The sequence below is a fragment of the Poromitra crassiceps genome, assembly GCF_964638095.1.
Source record: "Poromitra crassiceps genome assembly, chromosome: 4".
In the NCBI taxonomy this organism is placed as follows: domain Eukaryota; kingdom Metazoa; phylum Chordata; class Actinopteri; order Beryciformes; family Melamphaidae; genus Poromitra; species Poromitra crassiceps.
In genome coordinates this window covers 18,967,100-18,983,489 of record NC_139626.1, presented here as the reverse complement: position 1 = coordinate 18,983,489, position 16,390 = coordinate 18,967,100, and the positions used below count along the sequence as shown (strand labels likewise).

At 46.6% G+C, this 16,390-nt stretch overlaps 2 protein-coding genes across 2 annotated transcripts; both read right to left on the bottom strand.

Annotated features, from left to right (window-relative positions):
* Nucleotides 1–1,617: 1,617 nt before the first annotated feature.
* Nucleotides 1,618–5,004, bottom strand: LOC310775649 (phospholipid-transporting ATPase IB-like; the record flags this gene model as incomplete). Its single annotated transcript, XM_083635804.1, has 1 exon — nucleotides 1,618–5,004. The coding sequence occupies one exon, from the start codon at nucleotides 5,002–5,004 to the stop codon at nucleotides 1,618–1,620; it is 3,387 nt and encodes a 1,128-aa protein (XP_083491930.1).
* Nucleotides 5,005–11,228: 6,224 nt separating this feature from the next.
* LOC310775648 (QRFP-like peptide receptor) lies at nucleotides 11,229–13,735 on the bottom strand (the record flags this gene model as incomplete). The annotated part of the gene is made up of 2 exons (XM_083635803.1): nucleotides 11,229–12,129; nucleotides 13,266–13,735. The coding sequence occupies 2 exons, from the start codon at nucleotides 13,733–13,735 to the stop codon at nucleotides 11,229–11,231; spliced, it is 1,371 nt and encodes a 456-aa protein (XP_083491929.1).
* Between the last annotated feature and the right edge of the window lie 2,655 nt (nucleotides 13,736–16,390).

The window sequence follows — 16,390 nt, the reverse complement described above, 5'->3', positions numbered from 1 at the left end:
CATGATTAGTTGTGGAGTTGTTATTATTCTCAACTGGAAGCGCTGGGAGCCGGTGACAAATACACGCGGAACGCTGTGAAAAAGCTGGGTTTTCAGTGCAGAGCAAACGCAGCAGAGAGCCACCAGAGCCACACCCACGGAGGAGGGGTTTGCAGTTGAGAGGGGTGGGGCACGCAGGGCAGCATACAACACCAACCCAGACAGACCCAGACAGCAGGCTCGATGGACAGATTGGCAAGCTAGAATATCTGATGCCCACCAGCAGTAAATCAAGACCAGCAAGAAAGTGTAGGGTCTGCGCACGCACGGGCCAGCGCTGCTGGTTGCAGCTAAAAAATATTATTTTGCCAAACAAAATTCCTTTGTTTTCGCTGTTTTATTGAAGGAAATTATTTTTGAGGTGTCACTACATCAGAAAATATTAGCTTCAGAGTCAGTGATGTGCTTGAAATGCTTCATTTCACAAAAGGCTGATTATCTCAGCTTCTAGTTTGAAACATCTGTTTTTGCTGAAAACAACCTATCTTCTCCGGCTGATAACTAAAGAACGGAAAATGATATCAATAAACTTTTTTTTGCTGATGATACAATAGAGTCTCATCGTTCTTTGGGCGTGTTCGGTGTTTACATAGTAATATCACACAATATTCTGTGGGCCTCGAGAAATCACTGAAAACGCTCTGAAAGGGCTGGCACTGGGAGCATCCGTCTTCCAAAAGTGGCTGGCACTCAATGTTAATTTGTTTGTTTTAATAAAGTGTTGAGAACTAGCCCTGCGTTGCATTCTGTGCTTTTAATCTGGGGGGCTTCTCCCAACACACTCATGTTTGTTTATTCATCAGAAGTGGGAGATTATTATGAGAGAACAATTAAGCCACTTGGAACTCAAAATACTCCCTGGGAGACGCCGTTCATACTTTGACGAGAGTTAGCTTTAGAAACGCAGCAATTGTGGCTGTACTTCTGTACTTCTGCACACACATGTGCAGTCAGATACAGATGCACTGTCTGGAACACACACACACACACACACACACACACACACACACACACACACACACACACACACACACACTTATTAACACGAACTGGCATAAACCAAACCTAGTCTGTGTGATATATACAAATACAAGTAGAAGTTTCTGAGTTTGTCTGTGCGTGGATATGATGACACATGCCTATGCAGCTTTGTGTGTGAGATGTGGAGAACATTTATTCCATTTATTTGGCCTGGTCGCTTCTCCCAAGGCAGTTTTCTCCACGCCCCAGCGACAGCCTCCACGTCTAAACAGGACCCTTGGGGACAGGGGGATGGGTCAGATCATAGTTCTGGTAAAGCCACAGCAGGGAGTCGGTCACCCAGCGTGAGGCTGTCCCATAAGTCTCTCTCCGCTGTCACCCTAGCAGCCATTGACTACCGTTGAGCCAAATCAGTGGTGCAGGGGTGGGGCTAGAGAGGCTGGGGTGTTGGTGGCGGGTGGTGTCGTAGGAACACACTACCTGGGACTGGGACACCACCCTGTGTTCCTCCTGAGAGAAGGCGTAGTAGTCATGTGACATGGTCTGCTGTACAGAGTTGGAGCCTCCTACGCTTGAAGGCGTTTTCCTAAACACCTGTCAGCAGATGGGCACGATTGTTCTACTGCGGCCACTGGCATCTCTGAGTACGGCCGCCCCCGGGTCTACAGCGCACGCCTCCAACTTCTGCACCTCCTCCAGAAGTGACTTCCTCACAGTGCGACGCCCAGCATTCCAAGCAAAGTCTTTGAGTAAACAAGCAGCAGGAACCAGGATCAGGCCCAGCCAAAAATGCCAGCAACGCATCACCATGCCAGCCTGGCCCAGCATGTCGGGGGCGATGGGGATGGTGGGCCAAATGGTCGAGTAGACAGCAAAGAAGACCATCCAGAGTGCCATGCTGCCCCATACCGCCAGGTGGGAAAACCTGGTCCAGGCGGTGGTCTCCATTCCAGCTTTTAGACACACGGTAACTACCACATATGTGTAGACCATATTCCCTACAAACAGGGAATCATTTCCATGACCGTTAGGGAAGGGAGAGTCATGCTCTAACATTTTGAGTGGTAACCAGAAGAGAATAATTGAATGGATGAGTGCGTTGATACAGTGACCCCAAAACACCTTGGTGTTGAAGCCCTCTGCATTCTGGGTGATTTGGTAGAGCTGGGGAAATTGGAGCAGTTTCTCCTGACTGTGGCACGGCTGGTCAAAAATCCCCAGGGCGAAGGGAGGCAGCACAGTAAAGATCACGTTGTAGAGGCCTATACACCAGGACTCAAAAAGTATCTGGCCAGAGAACCCGTTCACAAAGGCAAACCACAGCTCTATAATGTGGAGAACCACATTCTTATAGAAACAGTAGAGAATGCACTTGGTGACACGGTTGTAGCTCCAGGACCCATGGACCAATAGCAACCTCTTCAGGTAGGAAAACTGTGCTATGGAGTAGTCAGAGGAGTTGGTGGCCTGCATGCCCTCGTTGCCGCTGATGCCCACTCCGACATGGGCTGTCTGGATCATGGCCACATCATTCGCACCATCACCTATCGCCAGCGTAATGGCGTTCATGTGTCTCTTCACCATATCCACAATCTCCGACTTCTGGACCGGAGACACTCGGCAGCAGATGACAGCCTTGCAGGATAGGGCCAGGTCAAGGAAAGCCTGGCGGAGCTCAAAGGACAGGGCGTACTTCAGGGTCTGGCCTTCAATGACCAGTGCCAGGTCATTCTCCTTCCTCAAATAGTCGCCCAGAGACGAGCAGTGGGACGTCAGAGTGGCGCGAGTAGTGTCCAGAGAGTCCCCATTGACGCTGATGAGCGACATGCCATGTGTAACAAGATGACAGGAGTAACCTATGTTGATGGCCGTCTCCAACTTGTCTCCAGTCAGGACCCAGATCTTGATGCCGGCCCTCATCAGAGTGGCGATGGTCTCCGGGACTCCGGCCTGGAGATGATCCTCTATGGCTGTGGCACCTAGGAGCATCAGGTTCCTTTCCAGCAGTTCATAGCACTCCTCTAGCTTCTGAGCACGGTCTTTGAGCAGGGTGCTGATGCGGGTGTATTCCTTCAGCCACTCCTGGTAGACGCCTTCCTCCAGGTCCACATAGGCAAAACACAGAGTCCTCAGCCCTTCAGTAGCAAACTGTTTCAGATGAGCAATGGTTACTTCTTTATGCTGGGATGCCTCAGTCAGACGCTCAAAAATGACATTATCAGCTCCTTTGCAGTAGAGCCGCAGCTTCCGATCGGCGGTCCGAACCACCACAGACATGCGTTTGCGGTTACTGGAAAACTCCATCACATTTAGTAGCTCAAAGCTCTTCTCATTTCCTCTAGCGTTGATTATGACTGAATGTGGGGTCCTTGCAATGAAGACGAATCCCAGTCCTTTCGCCCCTTTGACCAGTGCTTCTTCGTCAGGTGAGGAGGCCTGATAGATGACCTGGTCTTCCTCTCTCTCTGGGATCACCGTGTGGCACACTGCCATCATGGTCAGGAACTCACAGATCTGAGGCGACGTAGGATGGTCCCTCTCGATGTTCTGGATCAGACTCGGGTCATCAAACTCTGTCAAGTTATTACTGCTGGATGGCAGATTGCTCAAGTCCTCCATCGAACGATCACAGTTAAGATCAGGGAAGTGGCCGTATTTAATTCCGGCAATGGTACACTTCTTGAAATGCATGACGTTACAGGTGAGGGTTCCTGTCTTGTCTGAAAAAATATATTTGACTTGGCCCAGTTCTTCATTGAGATTGGACGTTCGGGCCATGGCTGGTGTGTCTGTCTCTGGGTAGTACATTTCCACATCCCAGTTGATGAAGAGAGCCTGTGTGAACTTGACCACCTCCAGAGTGACCAGCAGGCTGATGGGGATCAGGTTGTGGTAGAGGATGATGAACGTCAGCAGGTTGTATCCAAAGTTAGTGTAGATATCACCAGTGCGGGACAGGTACCAGTAGGCCTTCTCAGTGTGCTGTCTGTTCCAAATGGTGGTACCCACAGAGCTGATCAGGGCCATGACAAGCAGGATGCAGAAGAGGACCAGGATCTGCACGTTGGTCACCTGCTCCACGTTGGAGCGCTTCAGGGGCACCTTGGTCGAGTTCTGCATCAGTTTGGAGTCTTGGCCAGTGTAGACTACAATTCCTACAACCCATTTCGTGATCCTGAGCTGGGAGCCACGCAACAACACGTGGTCTGGACCCAGAGGAACCGGATTCTGGTTTTCCAGATTCAAAGTTCCAGTGAAGTCATACAGGTATCTGTTGGGGCCTTCGCACTCCAGATGACCGGACAGTCCCATCATCAGCTCCTCCTGAGACTGGAGACCGGCTGTGAGGGAGACACCTTGTCTGATCTTCAGGTTGGTCTCTCCATCCAGGTTGGAGGTCTCAGTGTAACACATGGCCTCAGGCTCACTTGAAGACACAATAACCATGTCAGCTGGAAGGTGCTGGCCATTGGTCACCTTCACTATGTCTCCTACTGCCACCTGTTTCCAGAGGATTGTCTGCCAGGCTCCATTCCGCAGCACTGTTGTCTTCTTGTTGTTGACCATGTTGTCTGCCTCGTGCCTTTTATAGTCCTCTATGATCTCTTTGATCGCGGCCATGATGAGGATGAAGATGAGCGGCACAAGAGTGGTGTAGCGACCCGTCGGTGATACATCAGGGATTTGCTGCATGAGAGCAATGAACAGAAAGAAGGCGTTGGCAGCTCGCCTAAACTGCTCGTACAGGAAATAGGGGAGGAAGGTGAGCACCCCATACTTGGTGGTACTGACATGGTTGTCGCAGAACTTGGTGGTTTGTTGATGATTGAGCAGCACAGTGCGCACTGTGGTATCTAAGGGATCCGCCTGGGAAGTGGGCCATCTCAGCATCTGTCTTGCGGTACCCGGCAACCGAGGAACAAGCAGGGCCGCATACCTAGCAACCCGTTGTTGCCTAAAGACAGTGGCTGAGTTGGCGGTCATCTCTTGTCACAATCGGCCCTGCTTTCTATTTCTGGAAGCTGCATGGTGCATTTCGACTGATGATGTCATCAGTGAGTGATGTCATCAGTGGTGTCACTCGAGTAATTGTGATGTCATCGGTGATGATGACATCACTACACAGAGGGGGGCGGTTAACAGTGGAAAGTAAAGTCGTTGGGCATGGAGGTGGCAGAGGGCGTAAGAACTTGCTTTAAACACTGGAGTATGGAAGCCCAAAGCTGTACTCCAATCTGAACGTTTCTAAAGTCAACATTTGAACCATGAGGAAAGTTTTTGTTACTTATTTAAGCCTAAGCTATAACCCTAACCTTTTTTCAGTTTTTTCTCCCCAATTATATTTGGCCAATTTATCCCCATGCTGCCCTATTGGCTGCCCTGGTTGCTGCTCCACCCTCTGCCGATCTGGGGCGAGCCGGGACTCGCACCATGCCTCCTCCGACACATGCGCAGTAGCCAGCTGCTTCTTTTCACCTGACAGCGGGAGCTTCACCGGTAGGACGTAGCACCTGGGAGGATCACACTTATAACCCTAACCATAACCATGCTGTTGTATTTGCCCATACACAACTGTAGCATCATTTTGAAATTAACCGTTTCAAATTGACAAACATTTTCAAATTAACACATAGCAACGTTTTAAAAATGAGCCGCCGACTTTTTCAAATTAACGTTGGAAGCGACGGTTGTATGGGTTGGGGGGGACTTGTTGGCCCATTATCACAACGCAGACTATTTGTTTTCCAGTCTGCTTTCTTTCTTGTCGAGTTTATCTGGAGAGAGGTTTATCTGAAGAGACTCTCTGATCTGGAGGAAACAGAAAAAGGGGTTCAGGTGGGAGCCTGGGGTTTGAAGCAGGCAATCTAATAATCCAGACTCCAGCCAAGCCAGGGTGGAGCATTATCCATAAATGTTGTGCGGAGTCCGGGCTCACTTAACTGCTCCAAAAGTGAGAAGTATTTCAGATTCTATTCTTCTAACTGCACATGTGAGGTGGCCGCGCACTCCAACTCATCTAAAGGCCCAATTAGGCTCAACTTTAAATACGGATACGCATACGGATGGAGCTTTGTGTTCGTACACTTTGTTCATTTCGTGCGAAATTCAACATGTTTTCTGAGAGCTTATGGATACGGATGAAACGAAGCAGTACCACACACACACTCACACATTTGACTCTCTATTGCCCACTAGCCTAGGCTGTATTGCTTAACATGATACCAACGTGAAAGACACATGGAAGTATGTGGGCAGTGACATCGTTTGAAACAGACGCATTCATTTTTGGACGGAAATGGAGCATAAATGAGCTCTAAGATGGTAATCTTGTCATCAATCTTGTGTGTGTGCGCGTGTGTATGCGTCCGTGCATGCGCATAAATTATCTCCCCTACTGCAGATGGTCAGATTGATTCTGATGGCCATGTTTTCTCAGTTTCGATGCCAGGACGAAATTCCCAGCAAACAGAGGACAAGTCTGAGATGTCCAGTCACGTGACTTTATTTTGACCATTTGCCGACATGACAGCATATAATCTTAGGGGAATGGTGAATTTGATGAAAACATGTTTTATAGTGGTGTAACCGAATAAACACTATGTATTTTTACCACAATATAATTTTGTAACATGAGTGCGAATGTTAGTGTTTACGCATGAATCGCAAAGGTTATTCTAAATGCATCATGCAGACGCACAGCCTTGGAGAAATTATTTCAGTGAATGTATCAATCCTTTTTGGGGCTGAGTTTTCGATATAGAACTTGGTGAAATGATTTCTCTGAGTGTATTAGTACTTTTTGAACATTTTCAGCACTTTTTAACAATACCGTGATAATACTGATAACCGTGATAATTTTGGTCATTATAATCATCATATGAAATTATCATATCGTTTCATCTCTACTCCCTAAATAGATTAAAGATTAAAAAACAGTATTTGGGAATGTGAAAAAATAAAAAAATTCTGGAGAGAGGTGATCAATAAAATCATGACCATTTTGTCTGTGAATATTTAATTAGATTCTAAAATGATATTACTTCACCTATACCCAATAGGTCTCAATTTGACAACCAAAGAATATAAATTGATTGACTTTGCTATACTGCAGGCAAAACGTATAATCACTCTTAATTGGAAGAAAACTGATGTACCTTCAATTGGGGTCTGGATCAGGAACATGGCACAATGTATGACAATGGAAAGAATAACATACACCTTGAAAAACAAATTGGAAGTGTATGAGCGGATATGGAAACCATTTCATGATTTCATCACAAGTGCAGATATAGGGGAGCTCATACAGGAGGCGGACTCAGGACAGGGATCTTGAAGACTTACAGTATGTGGTAGATTCCAGGTTTCTTCTGAAAATGTTGTTTTAATGTTTGTTTTTTGTTCAAAATTGTCTTTACTTTATTAGGTACCACTGATCGATAGATGTTGAGAGCGAGAGGGAGAGAGAGTGGGGGTTTGTGTGTGTGGGAGGGTTGTATTTGTTTTGTTGTGTTTATTGTACACAACCTATATTGTAATACTTGCAATAACAGTTGATAATTGTACAGGGAAAAATTTAATAAACATATTATTAAAAGAAAAGAAAAAAAAGATTAAAAAACAAAACAAGGCTATGAAAGTGAGATTTTTCTTAATCATATTTTCTTTCATAAAGGATGTGGGTGGCTTTGCTTAAAAGTACATTTTATACTGGTTGGAATGTCATCTATGAGCCGTTAAAACGACATGGCTTGAAAGGCCAACATCAGGAAAAACTTCATATCAGCCCCTCCCCTAGACATCGAATCGACCTCCGGCCAGGACCATCATTGTTTAGACTTCTGATTGATGTGGAGAATATGCAGGGAGAGGAAGCGGATAAAGTAGATCTCAGCAGTGTGTTAACCCCGCGTGGTGTCAGATCTCAGCAGTGTGTTAACCCCGCGTGGTGTCAGATCTCAGCAGTGTGTTAACCCCGCGTGGTGTCAGCTCTCAGCAGTGTGTTAACCCCGCGTGGTGTCAGCTCTCAGCACTGTGTTAACCCCGCATGGTGTCAGATCTCAGCAGTGTGTTAACCCCGCGTGGTGTCAGATCTCAGCAGTGTGTTAACCCCGCGTGGTGTCAGATCTCAGCAGTGTGTTAACCCCGCGTGGTGTCAGATCTCAGCAGTGTGTTAACCCCGCGTGGTGTAAAGGTCAGATCTCAGCAGTGTGTTAACCCCGCGTGGTGTCAGCCCACCCTTCTGTGTTGTCATCCTTCAATCCACCGCTATTGTTGTTGTATTTCGATTGACTGTTCTTTCAAGTTTTCAACTAAACAAATTCCCCCTCAGGACTTCAAAAGACAATTTAAGATCAAAGAAAACAATTTTAGAGCTTGTTCAATCATTTTATAATGAAATACAAATTTTAATGACACGAGATTATTATTCAGACAGATTCATTCTTACAAACACATTAATGCACAAAAATCCCCCCTTACCCTCAGTGCATTTTCCCATAACATTTCAACATCAAATAGTAGCCTGATATGAGTCTGGTAACAAAGCACAATATTCAACTCAGTATAGGCCACATGCTCACGATATTTTACATTTGGTTTGCACTTAAAATATACAAATAAATTACTTACATTCAGGAAGAATACATGGGATTTGTTCCATCATGATTATCTAAACATGTCATGTTGCCTATATTGGAATTTGTAACACCTTGTATTAAAGTACACATATTCACCATTAACTAGTTGCTTATTAGCATGCATATTGGCCGTTTATCAGTCTTTATAAAGCACATATTAATGCCTTATTCTGTATGACCATATTCTACAACTACTAGGCCATTAACTAAGAGTTTACCCTCAATAACTCCTAATTAATTCCTTTCCTTCCCCCCCTCTGACACTCAAATTGAGGCTTGCATCTCTGCATGCCTGAAAGACATTGGCGACTGGATGTCTGCCCACCACCTCAAGCTCAACCTTGGTAAGACCGAGCTACTCTTCCTCCCAGGAAAAGACTGCCCTCTCGCAGATCTCTCCATCTCCATTGACAACACCACTGTACTTCCCTCCCAAACAGCTAAGAACCTTGGGGTGATCCTTGACAACCAGCTGTCTTGCTCTGCCAACATAGCTGCTACAGCACGCTCCTGTAGGTTCTCTCTCTACAACATCCGCAAAATCCGTCCCTTTCTCACAAGAGAAGCGACTCAACTCCTGGTCCAGTCTCTTGTCTCCTCCCGCCTGGACTACTGCAACGTGCTCCTGGCCGGCCTACCTGCCACCGACATCCGACCGCTTCAGCTCATTCAGAACGCTGCAGCCCGTCTGGTATTCAACCAACCCAAATTCTCTCACGTCACTCCCCTCTTCCAGGAGCTCCACTGGCTTCCCATCTCGGCCCGCATCAAATTCAAGACACTGGTACTGGCCTACAGGGCAGTACACCAGTCAGCTCCCCGGTACCTGCAATCCATGGTCAGGTTCCAAACCTCTCAGCGCTCCCTTCGCTCCTCCACCAGTGCAGGTCGCCTCGCCCCTCCTTCGCTACGGGGGCTCAAAAGTCGCTCATCCCGATCTCGACTCTTCTCGTCCCTGGCACCTCAATGGTGGAACGAGCTTCCACCTTCGGTCAGGACAGCTGAATCACTGCCGATCTTTCGGAAAAGACTAAAGACACACCTTTTCAGGCTCCATCTGGGCCCTTCTTGATCTAACTTCGTTCTCTCTCTTTCTTAAAATAAATAAATAAATAAATCAATAAAATAACCTAAACTTGTACCACTAACCTAAACTTGTACCACTGTTCCTTCAGAAGTTGTAGTTGTCATAGACTGTGCTCCATAGTTGATTGCTCTATTGCTGACAAAAAATGTGTTATTGTAAGTCGCTTTGGATAAAAGCGTCTGCCAAATGACGTAATGTAATGTAATGTAATGTAATTACTGCTTATTGATAGTATGTAAGGAAGTTGTACAATTACGATCTTAATATGTTTTGCTCAGTATGGGCTGCTGCCTGAAGGGCAGTTTAGAGTACAGCGATTGATGTTCGCCCGTTACATGGCATTATCGCTGGACGCCGGTATTGGACGCTGTCGCTCATAAAGAGTATAAATATTAGGCGATAGTAGAACTCATCGCAGTGGCGCAGTTTCAATTACTTCACTTCATTTTCATTTTCTCTCAAGACATGGAGGTAGAAAAAATAAAACAAACTGAGCCAGCGATGGGTTCAAAGAAAGTTCAATCCAAATTATGTCTTGGCAATGAGCGCAACCATCATCGCAAAGATGCCATATTGCCCATCACTGGAAGTGTAAACATTACATCGTTGCCACCGGCGATGGAATATGATCATGGTCGATGGCAACCACCATAAATCACTGCAGTATTTAACTGCCCTGTACCACTAAAGCATATTAAGATAATAACTTCCTTACTTACTATCAATAAGCAGTCGGCTAATTAGGAGGTTATTACAGGAAAACTCTTATTGTCTAATGTCTGAACAGTTTCTATCCTATGGCTGTGAGGCTCTGAGACTTCCAACCTCCCCCTCCACGCTGTCACTCACTCTCACACACACACACACACACACACACACACACACACACACACACACACACACACACACACACATACAATGCACTGTGCTCCTGCACTGATGTTGCATCTCCCACATCCCTATACAGTTTCATGTGCGATACAATGCAATTCATGCATATAACCTGTTAATACTCTGTACAATGTATTATTTAGCTAAAATTGCCATCTCTGATAACTGTACTTTTGTCAACTTGGTACTTGTACCTGTCACTTTGCCTGCTAACATTGTACTCTGTCACACTTGTTGGCTGTAAATACTCTGTCCATATCTTGTATATGTTTACATTTATGTGTATTTATTGTGTTATTTTTGTTGGCTTGTCTATATCGCACGTGTGCACCAACTACACCAAGACAATTTCCTTGGACTGTATGTGCAAACCATGGTGCAAACACACTATGGCTGAATAAAAAAACATTCTGATTCTAGTAGTTGTAGAATATGGACATGCAGAATAATGACTCATAAACCAATGTGCTACTAATACGCATGCTAATAAGCAACTAGTTAATGGTGAATATGTGTACCTTAATATAAAGTGTTACCCGGAATTTGTGTGCACCATTGTGCATTTTGGTCTCTGCTGGCTCCACCCATCCCGCTCAGTCGAACACCGTCTCGCACACAGTCACGGCTGACGGGCTCCTGCTCTTAGTCAGCCTGGTGCTGCCGTGCGCCCCGACAACCTGCTTCTCTGATGACGCCCGCTTGGTGCTGCCGTGCGCCCCGACAACCTGCTTCTCTGATGGCGCCCGCTTGGTGCTGCCGTGCGCCCCGACAACCTGCTTCTCTGATGACGCCCGTTTGGACACGGAGCCGCTTTGCAGGGACAGGCTGAACACCGACGACAGCTTCTCCCGGTAGCTCTCCCTGAAGCGCGTGGCACGCCGGTAGAGGTTCCCCATGAAGCAGTAGCACAGCGGGTTGAGTGTCGAGTTAGTCAGGCCGAGCCACTGCGCAAACGGTCTGCCTTGGAGGATCCACTCGTGCTGGACGTGGGCCGCCGCGTCATCATCATCGCCGTCCTCCCTGTCCAGCGAGGCCGGCATGTTGAAGTCTATCCAGATGTCCACGGCGTACAGAGGCAGCCAGGACACGGTGAAAAGCAGCACCAGTGCCAGCACCATCTTGGCTATCCTTTTGCGCACTTGCACCCGACACACAACCTGCGCAAGGCCGAATCTGTTTGACTCGCCCAGTTTGTCATCCCGCCGCCACAACTTCCACCCGGTCAGCAAGCAGATGACCAGGTTGAACAGCACGGGGAAGCAGTACAGCGAGCAGAAGAGCAGGAAGTTGTAGCCCTGCCGCAGCTTGACCTTGCTCCATCCCTCCACGCACACGGTGACGGTGTGCGCCCCGTCCAGCAGCGACAGAGTGCGGGTGGTGTTCATGAACAGCAGGGGGAGGCACAGGCCCGACGACACGGCCCACACCAGGCAGATCATGCCCAGGATACGCCGCCCGGTGAAGAAGGCGCGCGCATGGAGCGGGCTGTGCACACTGTAAAGTAAGTCAGTGAGTAAGTCAATTTGGTAACACTTTAGAATTGTAGCCCACAACAATGGTTTACCAGTACAGTATAGCAAGACATACTGTATAGGCACAGGGGAACAAGATGTGAATTTATGGAATTAGGGGGTAACAATTTGGGAACTTATAAGAACTTGTAATGTAAGGAAGCTAAGATGTGACATAATCTGCTGGACCTATAGTCAAAACCCTTGCAGCAGCATTCTGGACCATTTGCGTCCAGGGATGACTTGCTGAGACATGTAGGCCTATGTGAAAAGGGAATTAGTCCAGACGAGATGATACAAGGAATATAGTCCAGAATATTGTAGAGATTTTTTCCCCTTTAATAGTAAAGGGCTGAGGTGCGCGTCAGTCAATGGTTTTCCCCTTTTTTGCACCTCAAGGAACTGCCTATTCGGCTGGCCTTCCTCCCATTCCCTCTCTTTCCCTCTATTTCTCTCCCGCTGTATATATTATATATATATATAGCCTATGCTACACACACACACACACACACACACACACACACACACACACACACATCCTCCTTCCTGCATGTCCCATAGTGTATTATTATTACTAGGGATTCCTAGGCTCGCCCGCTATAGCTAGTCGCCTGTCCGCCCCTGCAGCTCGCCAAGCTGGCCCTGCAGCTCGCATTCGCAACTCGGCTGCTGTGTGGCCAATGAGACCAGCATCACTGATGATGTCAGATTTATGACATCACTGGTGATGTCACAGTGGGATTTATGACATCACTGATGATGTCACAGTGGGATTTATGAAGGAAAAAAGCTTTTGCACACCTAGGCTCAACAGGTGCGTCGGAGAAGGGCAAAACCCGACACAGTACCAGAATAAACTCCCGCACACTGTCTCCACATGCAATCAAAAGTTTAATATATAGAATAACGTTTCGGTCGTGAGACCTTCATCAGATTCTCTGAGAATCAACGTTAACTTTTGATTGCATGTGGAGACAGTGTGCAGGAGTTTATTCTGGTACAGTGGGATTTATGACATCACAGTGGGACAGAGAAACAGACAGACAGAGCCCCAGCTCCAATTTATATACTAATGATGATGATGATGGTCAATTTTTAGATTGTGGGGGTGTAGCCTACCTGTAGTAGCGGTTGAGGCTGATGACGGCCAGGCTCAGCACGCTGGCGGACACGGACACCGCCTGGACGAAGGGCACGGCGCGGCACAGGAAGTCTCCGAACAGCCAGGCGTTGTAGACCTGGTGTCCCAGCGTGGCGGGCATGCACACGCACACCACCAGCATGTCGCACGCCGCCAGGTTGACCAGCAGCCGGCGCGTGGCGCACGCCGCGGACAGCCGGTTCCTCTTGCGCGTGAGCACCAGCAGCGCCGTGATGTTGCCGGCGAGTCCCGCGAGGAAGGACAGCGTGTACATCACCACGAGCACGATGGTGCCCGGCTCGTGCCCCGAGAACAACACGTCCACCGCGAACGGGCCGCTGCTGAACACGCTCCAGTTGCGGTGGTCATGGCGGTGAGGCGCCCACAGCAGAGAGGCGTTCAGGGCGAAGACATGTCCCAACTGTGCGTAAAGATGTGTCCGATTCATCTCCCGCTCCCCAGCATCATCACATGAGAAGTGGTGGCCAAAGATCCGAGCCACATTTACAACGCCCGGGATATAATGTCCAGAATATTGTAGAGAATGAAAAGAGGACAAACTAATTGTCCAAAGCAGGTAGGCTAGAAAAGGGTTCTGTTGGAAAACAGCTGGAAACATCCACTTGATAATCACACAGAGGATATTCAAAACAAGACTAACTAAAAAACGCCAACAGGTTTCGACCATTTAAAGGTCTTCATCAGGGCTAAAATGCAGACAATAGGTGTGAACTTACCTAAATGACATCAAATAGGAGCCAATTATCGAATTGTAGAGATTGTTTTTTCTTAGCCTATAAAGTCTCCGTCGGTTGCGCACAAGCGGCGAGGTGCGGTGGCGCTGGCGCCCAGTGATGGTTTCCCTTTCCCCGTCTGTCTCGCACCTCAAGGAGCTGCTGGCCAGGGGCGGACCTAATGATTGGGGGCCGATTCAACTGCAAGCATGGACCCCCCTGAATCCCAAACCTCTCCCCTTTTAATGTGTAATGTATAACAGAGTAGAGATTCCATCATCCACCCATATGCAGTGTTGGAAATATTATAGATGGGTTATACTAGTTCTACAAAACAATTGGAAAAGTGGAAAAATGCGACTGCAGAGCAGGTTCCTCTCTTGGTGTAAAATACATGCATAAACGCTTGTTTCCATACAGATATAGGGCCTATACGAGGGATCAGCCGAGCAGCATTTTAGTAAACAAACTGTGTTTCTGGGGGGAAACGGCAATGGGATCCCATGGAGCTGCCTTGAATGTCTCACTCTATGTTGTTTACATTTTAAAAACTCCGACAGTTCACACAACTTTAACACGACATGCATATAGGCTATTATAGCCTACATCAGACTCTTGAGCTAACATTTGTTTGGCACAACTCATACTAGTTAACAGCTGCGCTTCCATGAGATTTGCAGTGTCGTGATGTCACGCTGATTCCTCGTATTCACCTTATGTAGCCCGGCCCACTTGACCCAGTTGTGTTATGACTTCCTGTTCAGGGGCGGCTGTAGCTCAGGAGGTAGATCGGGTCGTCCACTAATCGCTTTGGATAAGAGAGGTCGGTGGTCGATTCCCAGCTCCTCCAGTCTGCATGTCGAAGTGTCCTTGGGCAAGATATTGAACCCCAAATTGCTCCCGATGATGTGCCAGCACCCTGCGTGGTAGCCTGCCACCATCGGTGTATGAATGGGTGAATGTAACCTACCTACTGATTGTAAAGCGCTTTGGATAAAGGCGCTATATAAATGCAGGCCATTTACCATTTACCATTATGTTCAAAACACTGTCTGTTTTACCTGGTCACTAGGCTACTGTACTGTCACAGGAAGTGTAAACACAATAGGAAGTAACTGGCTGACCCCTGTGTTGGAACATAAGGTTAATAGTGGTTTGGATAAAAGCGTCTGTCAAATGACGTAATGTAATGTAATGTAATGTAATGTAATAGAACAGTAGGCTACAGGTTAGCTCATTCCCAGAGGTGTTCTGTATATTTTCCCAATTTAATTGTGAGAAAGTACTCTTATTTTTGACAGATTTACTGAGTGGTTTACATAAGCTCATGTTGGGTTTTGACACGGATAGAAGCCCCACAATGACAGCACTGGCTTTGGGTAACAGCAAGTAACTTTGCTAGTTTGAGGAAAAGGAACTTCTGTGTAAATGAAATGTAAATAGTAAGGTATTTTGTTTCTGTTTAGTTTTTTTGGTGAGCATGCGTTTTGGATTACTAAAAAAAGAAAAGGGTTGTACTCGATCCATGTGTGATAACAGTAGGTTGTGAACAGGGTAAAAATATTGCAAATGTATCTATCTATATATAAAATTGAGTATGGGCTCTGTCCACTGTTTCAAGTTCTGTGTTCGGCCACAGCTATGCCGTTTTACGTGCGATCGGGCTGAAACCTTAAAGGAACACTCTGCCCATTTTCAACCAGCTTTGTATCATTAGAACATCAGTAGTATATCAGAAAACTGTAAACGGTTTTGAAGTCTGTCATTTAATTTGACAGTTATTGAGTGTTAAAGTGTGGACCAGTGACATCACTGGTCCACACTAACTCAAATTAATAACTCATTAACTCAAATCAACTCTCAATAACTGTCAAACTAGATGAATGATGAATAGTTTGACAGTTATTGAGAGTTGATTTGAGTTAATGAGTTATTCATTTGAGTTAGTGTGGACCAGTGATGTCACTGGTCCACACTTTAACACTCAATAACTGTCAAATTAAATGACAGACTTCAAAACCGTTTACAGTTTTCTGATATACTACTGATGTTCTAATGATACAAAGCTGGTTGAAAATGGGCGGAGTGTTCCTTTAAGGCCCCATATTCCTCGTTTCCAGGCGGCTGCTCGGCATGTAATAACGTTGTAGTGGATCCAGTTTAAAGAAAAAACTTTTCAGGGTGAGTTAAAAAACATAATTAAAGTTGGAAATAAGGTCCAGGTTGTAAAACACCAGAATTCTCCTATAGGTCTCCACATTTCAGTAGACTGTTAAATCATGGAGATGTAGTGAGTTATCCTGCCTTCCAATCTTTGGTTCATGGACAGGATATTGTTGTTTTGCATCTTGCTTGAACGGTGCAACTGA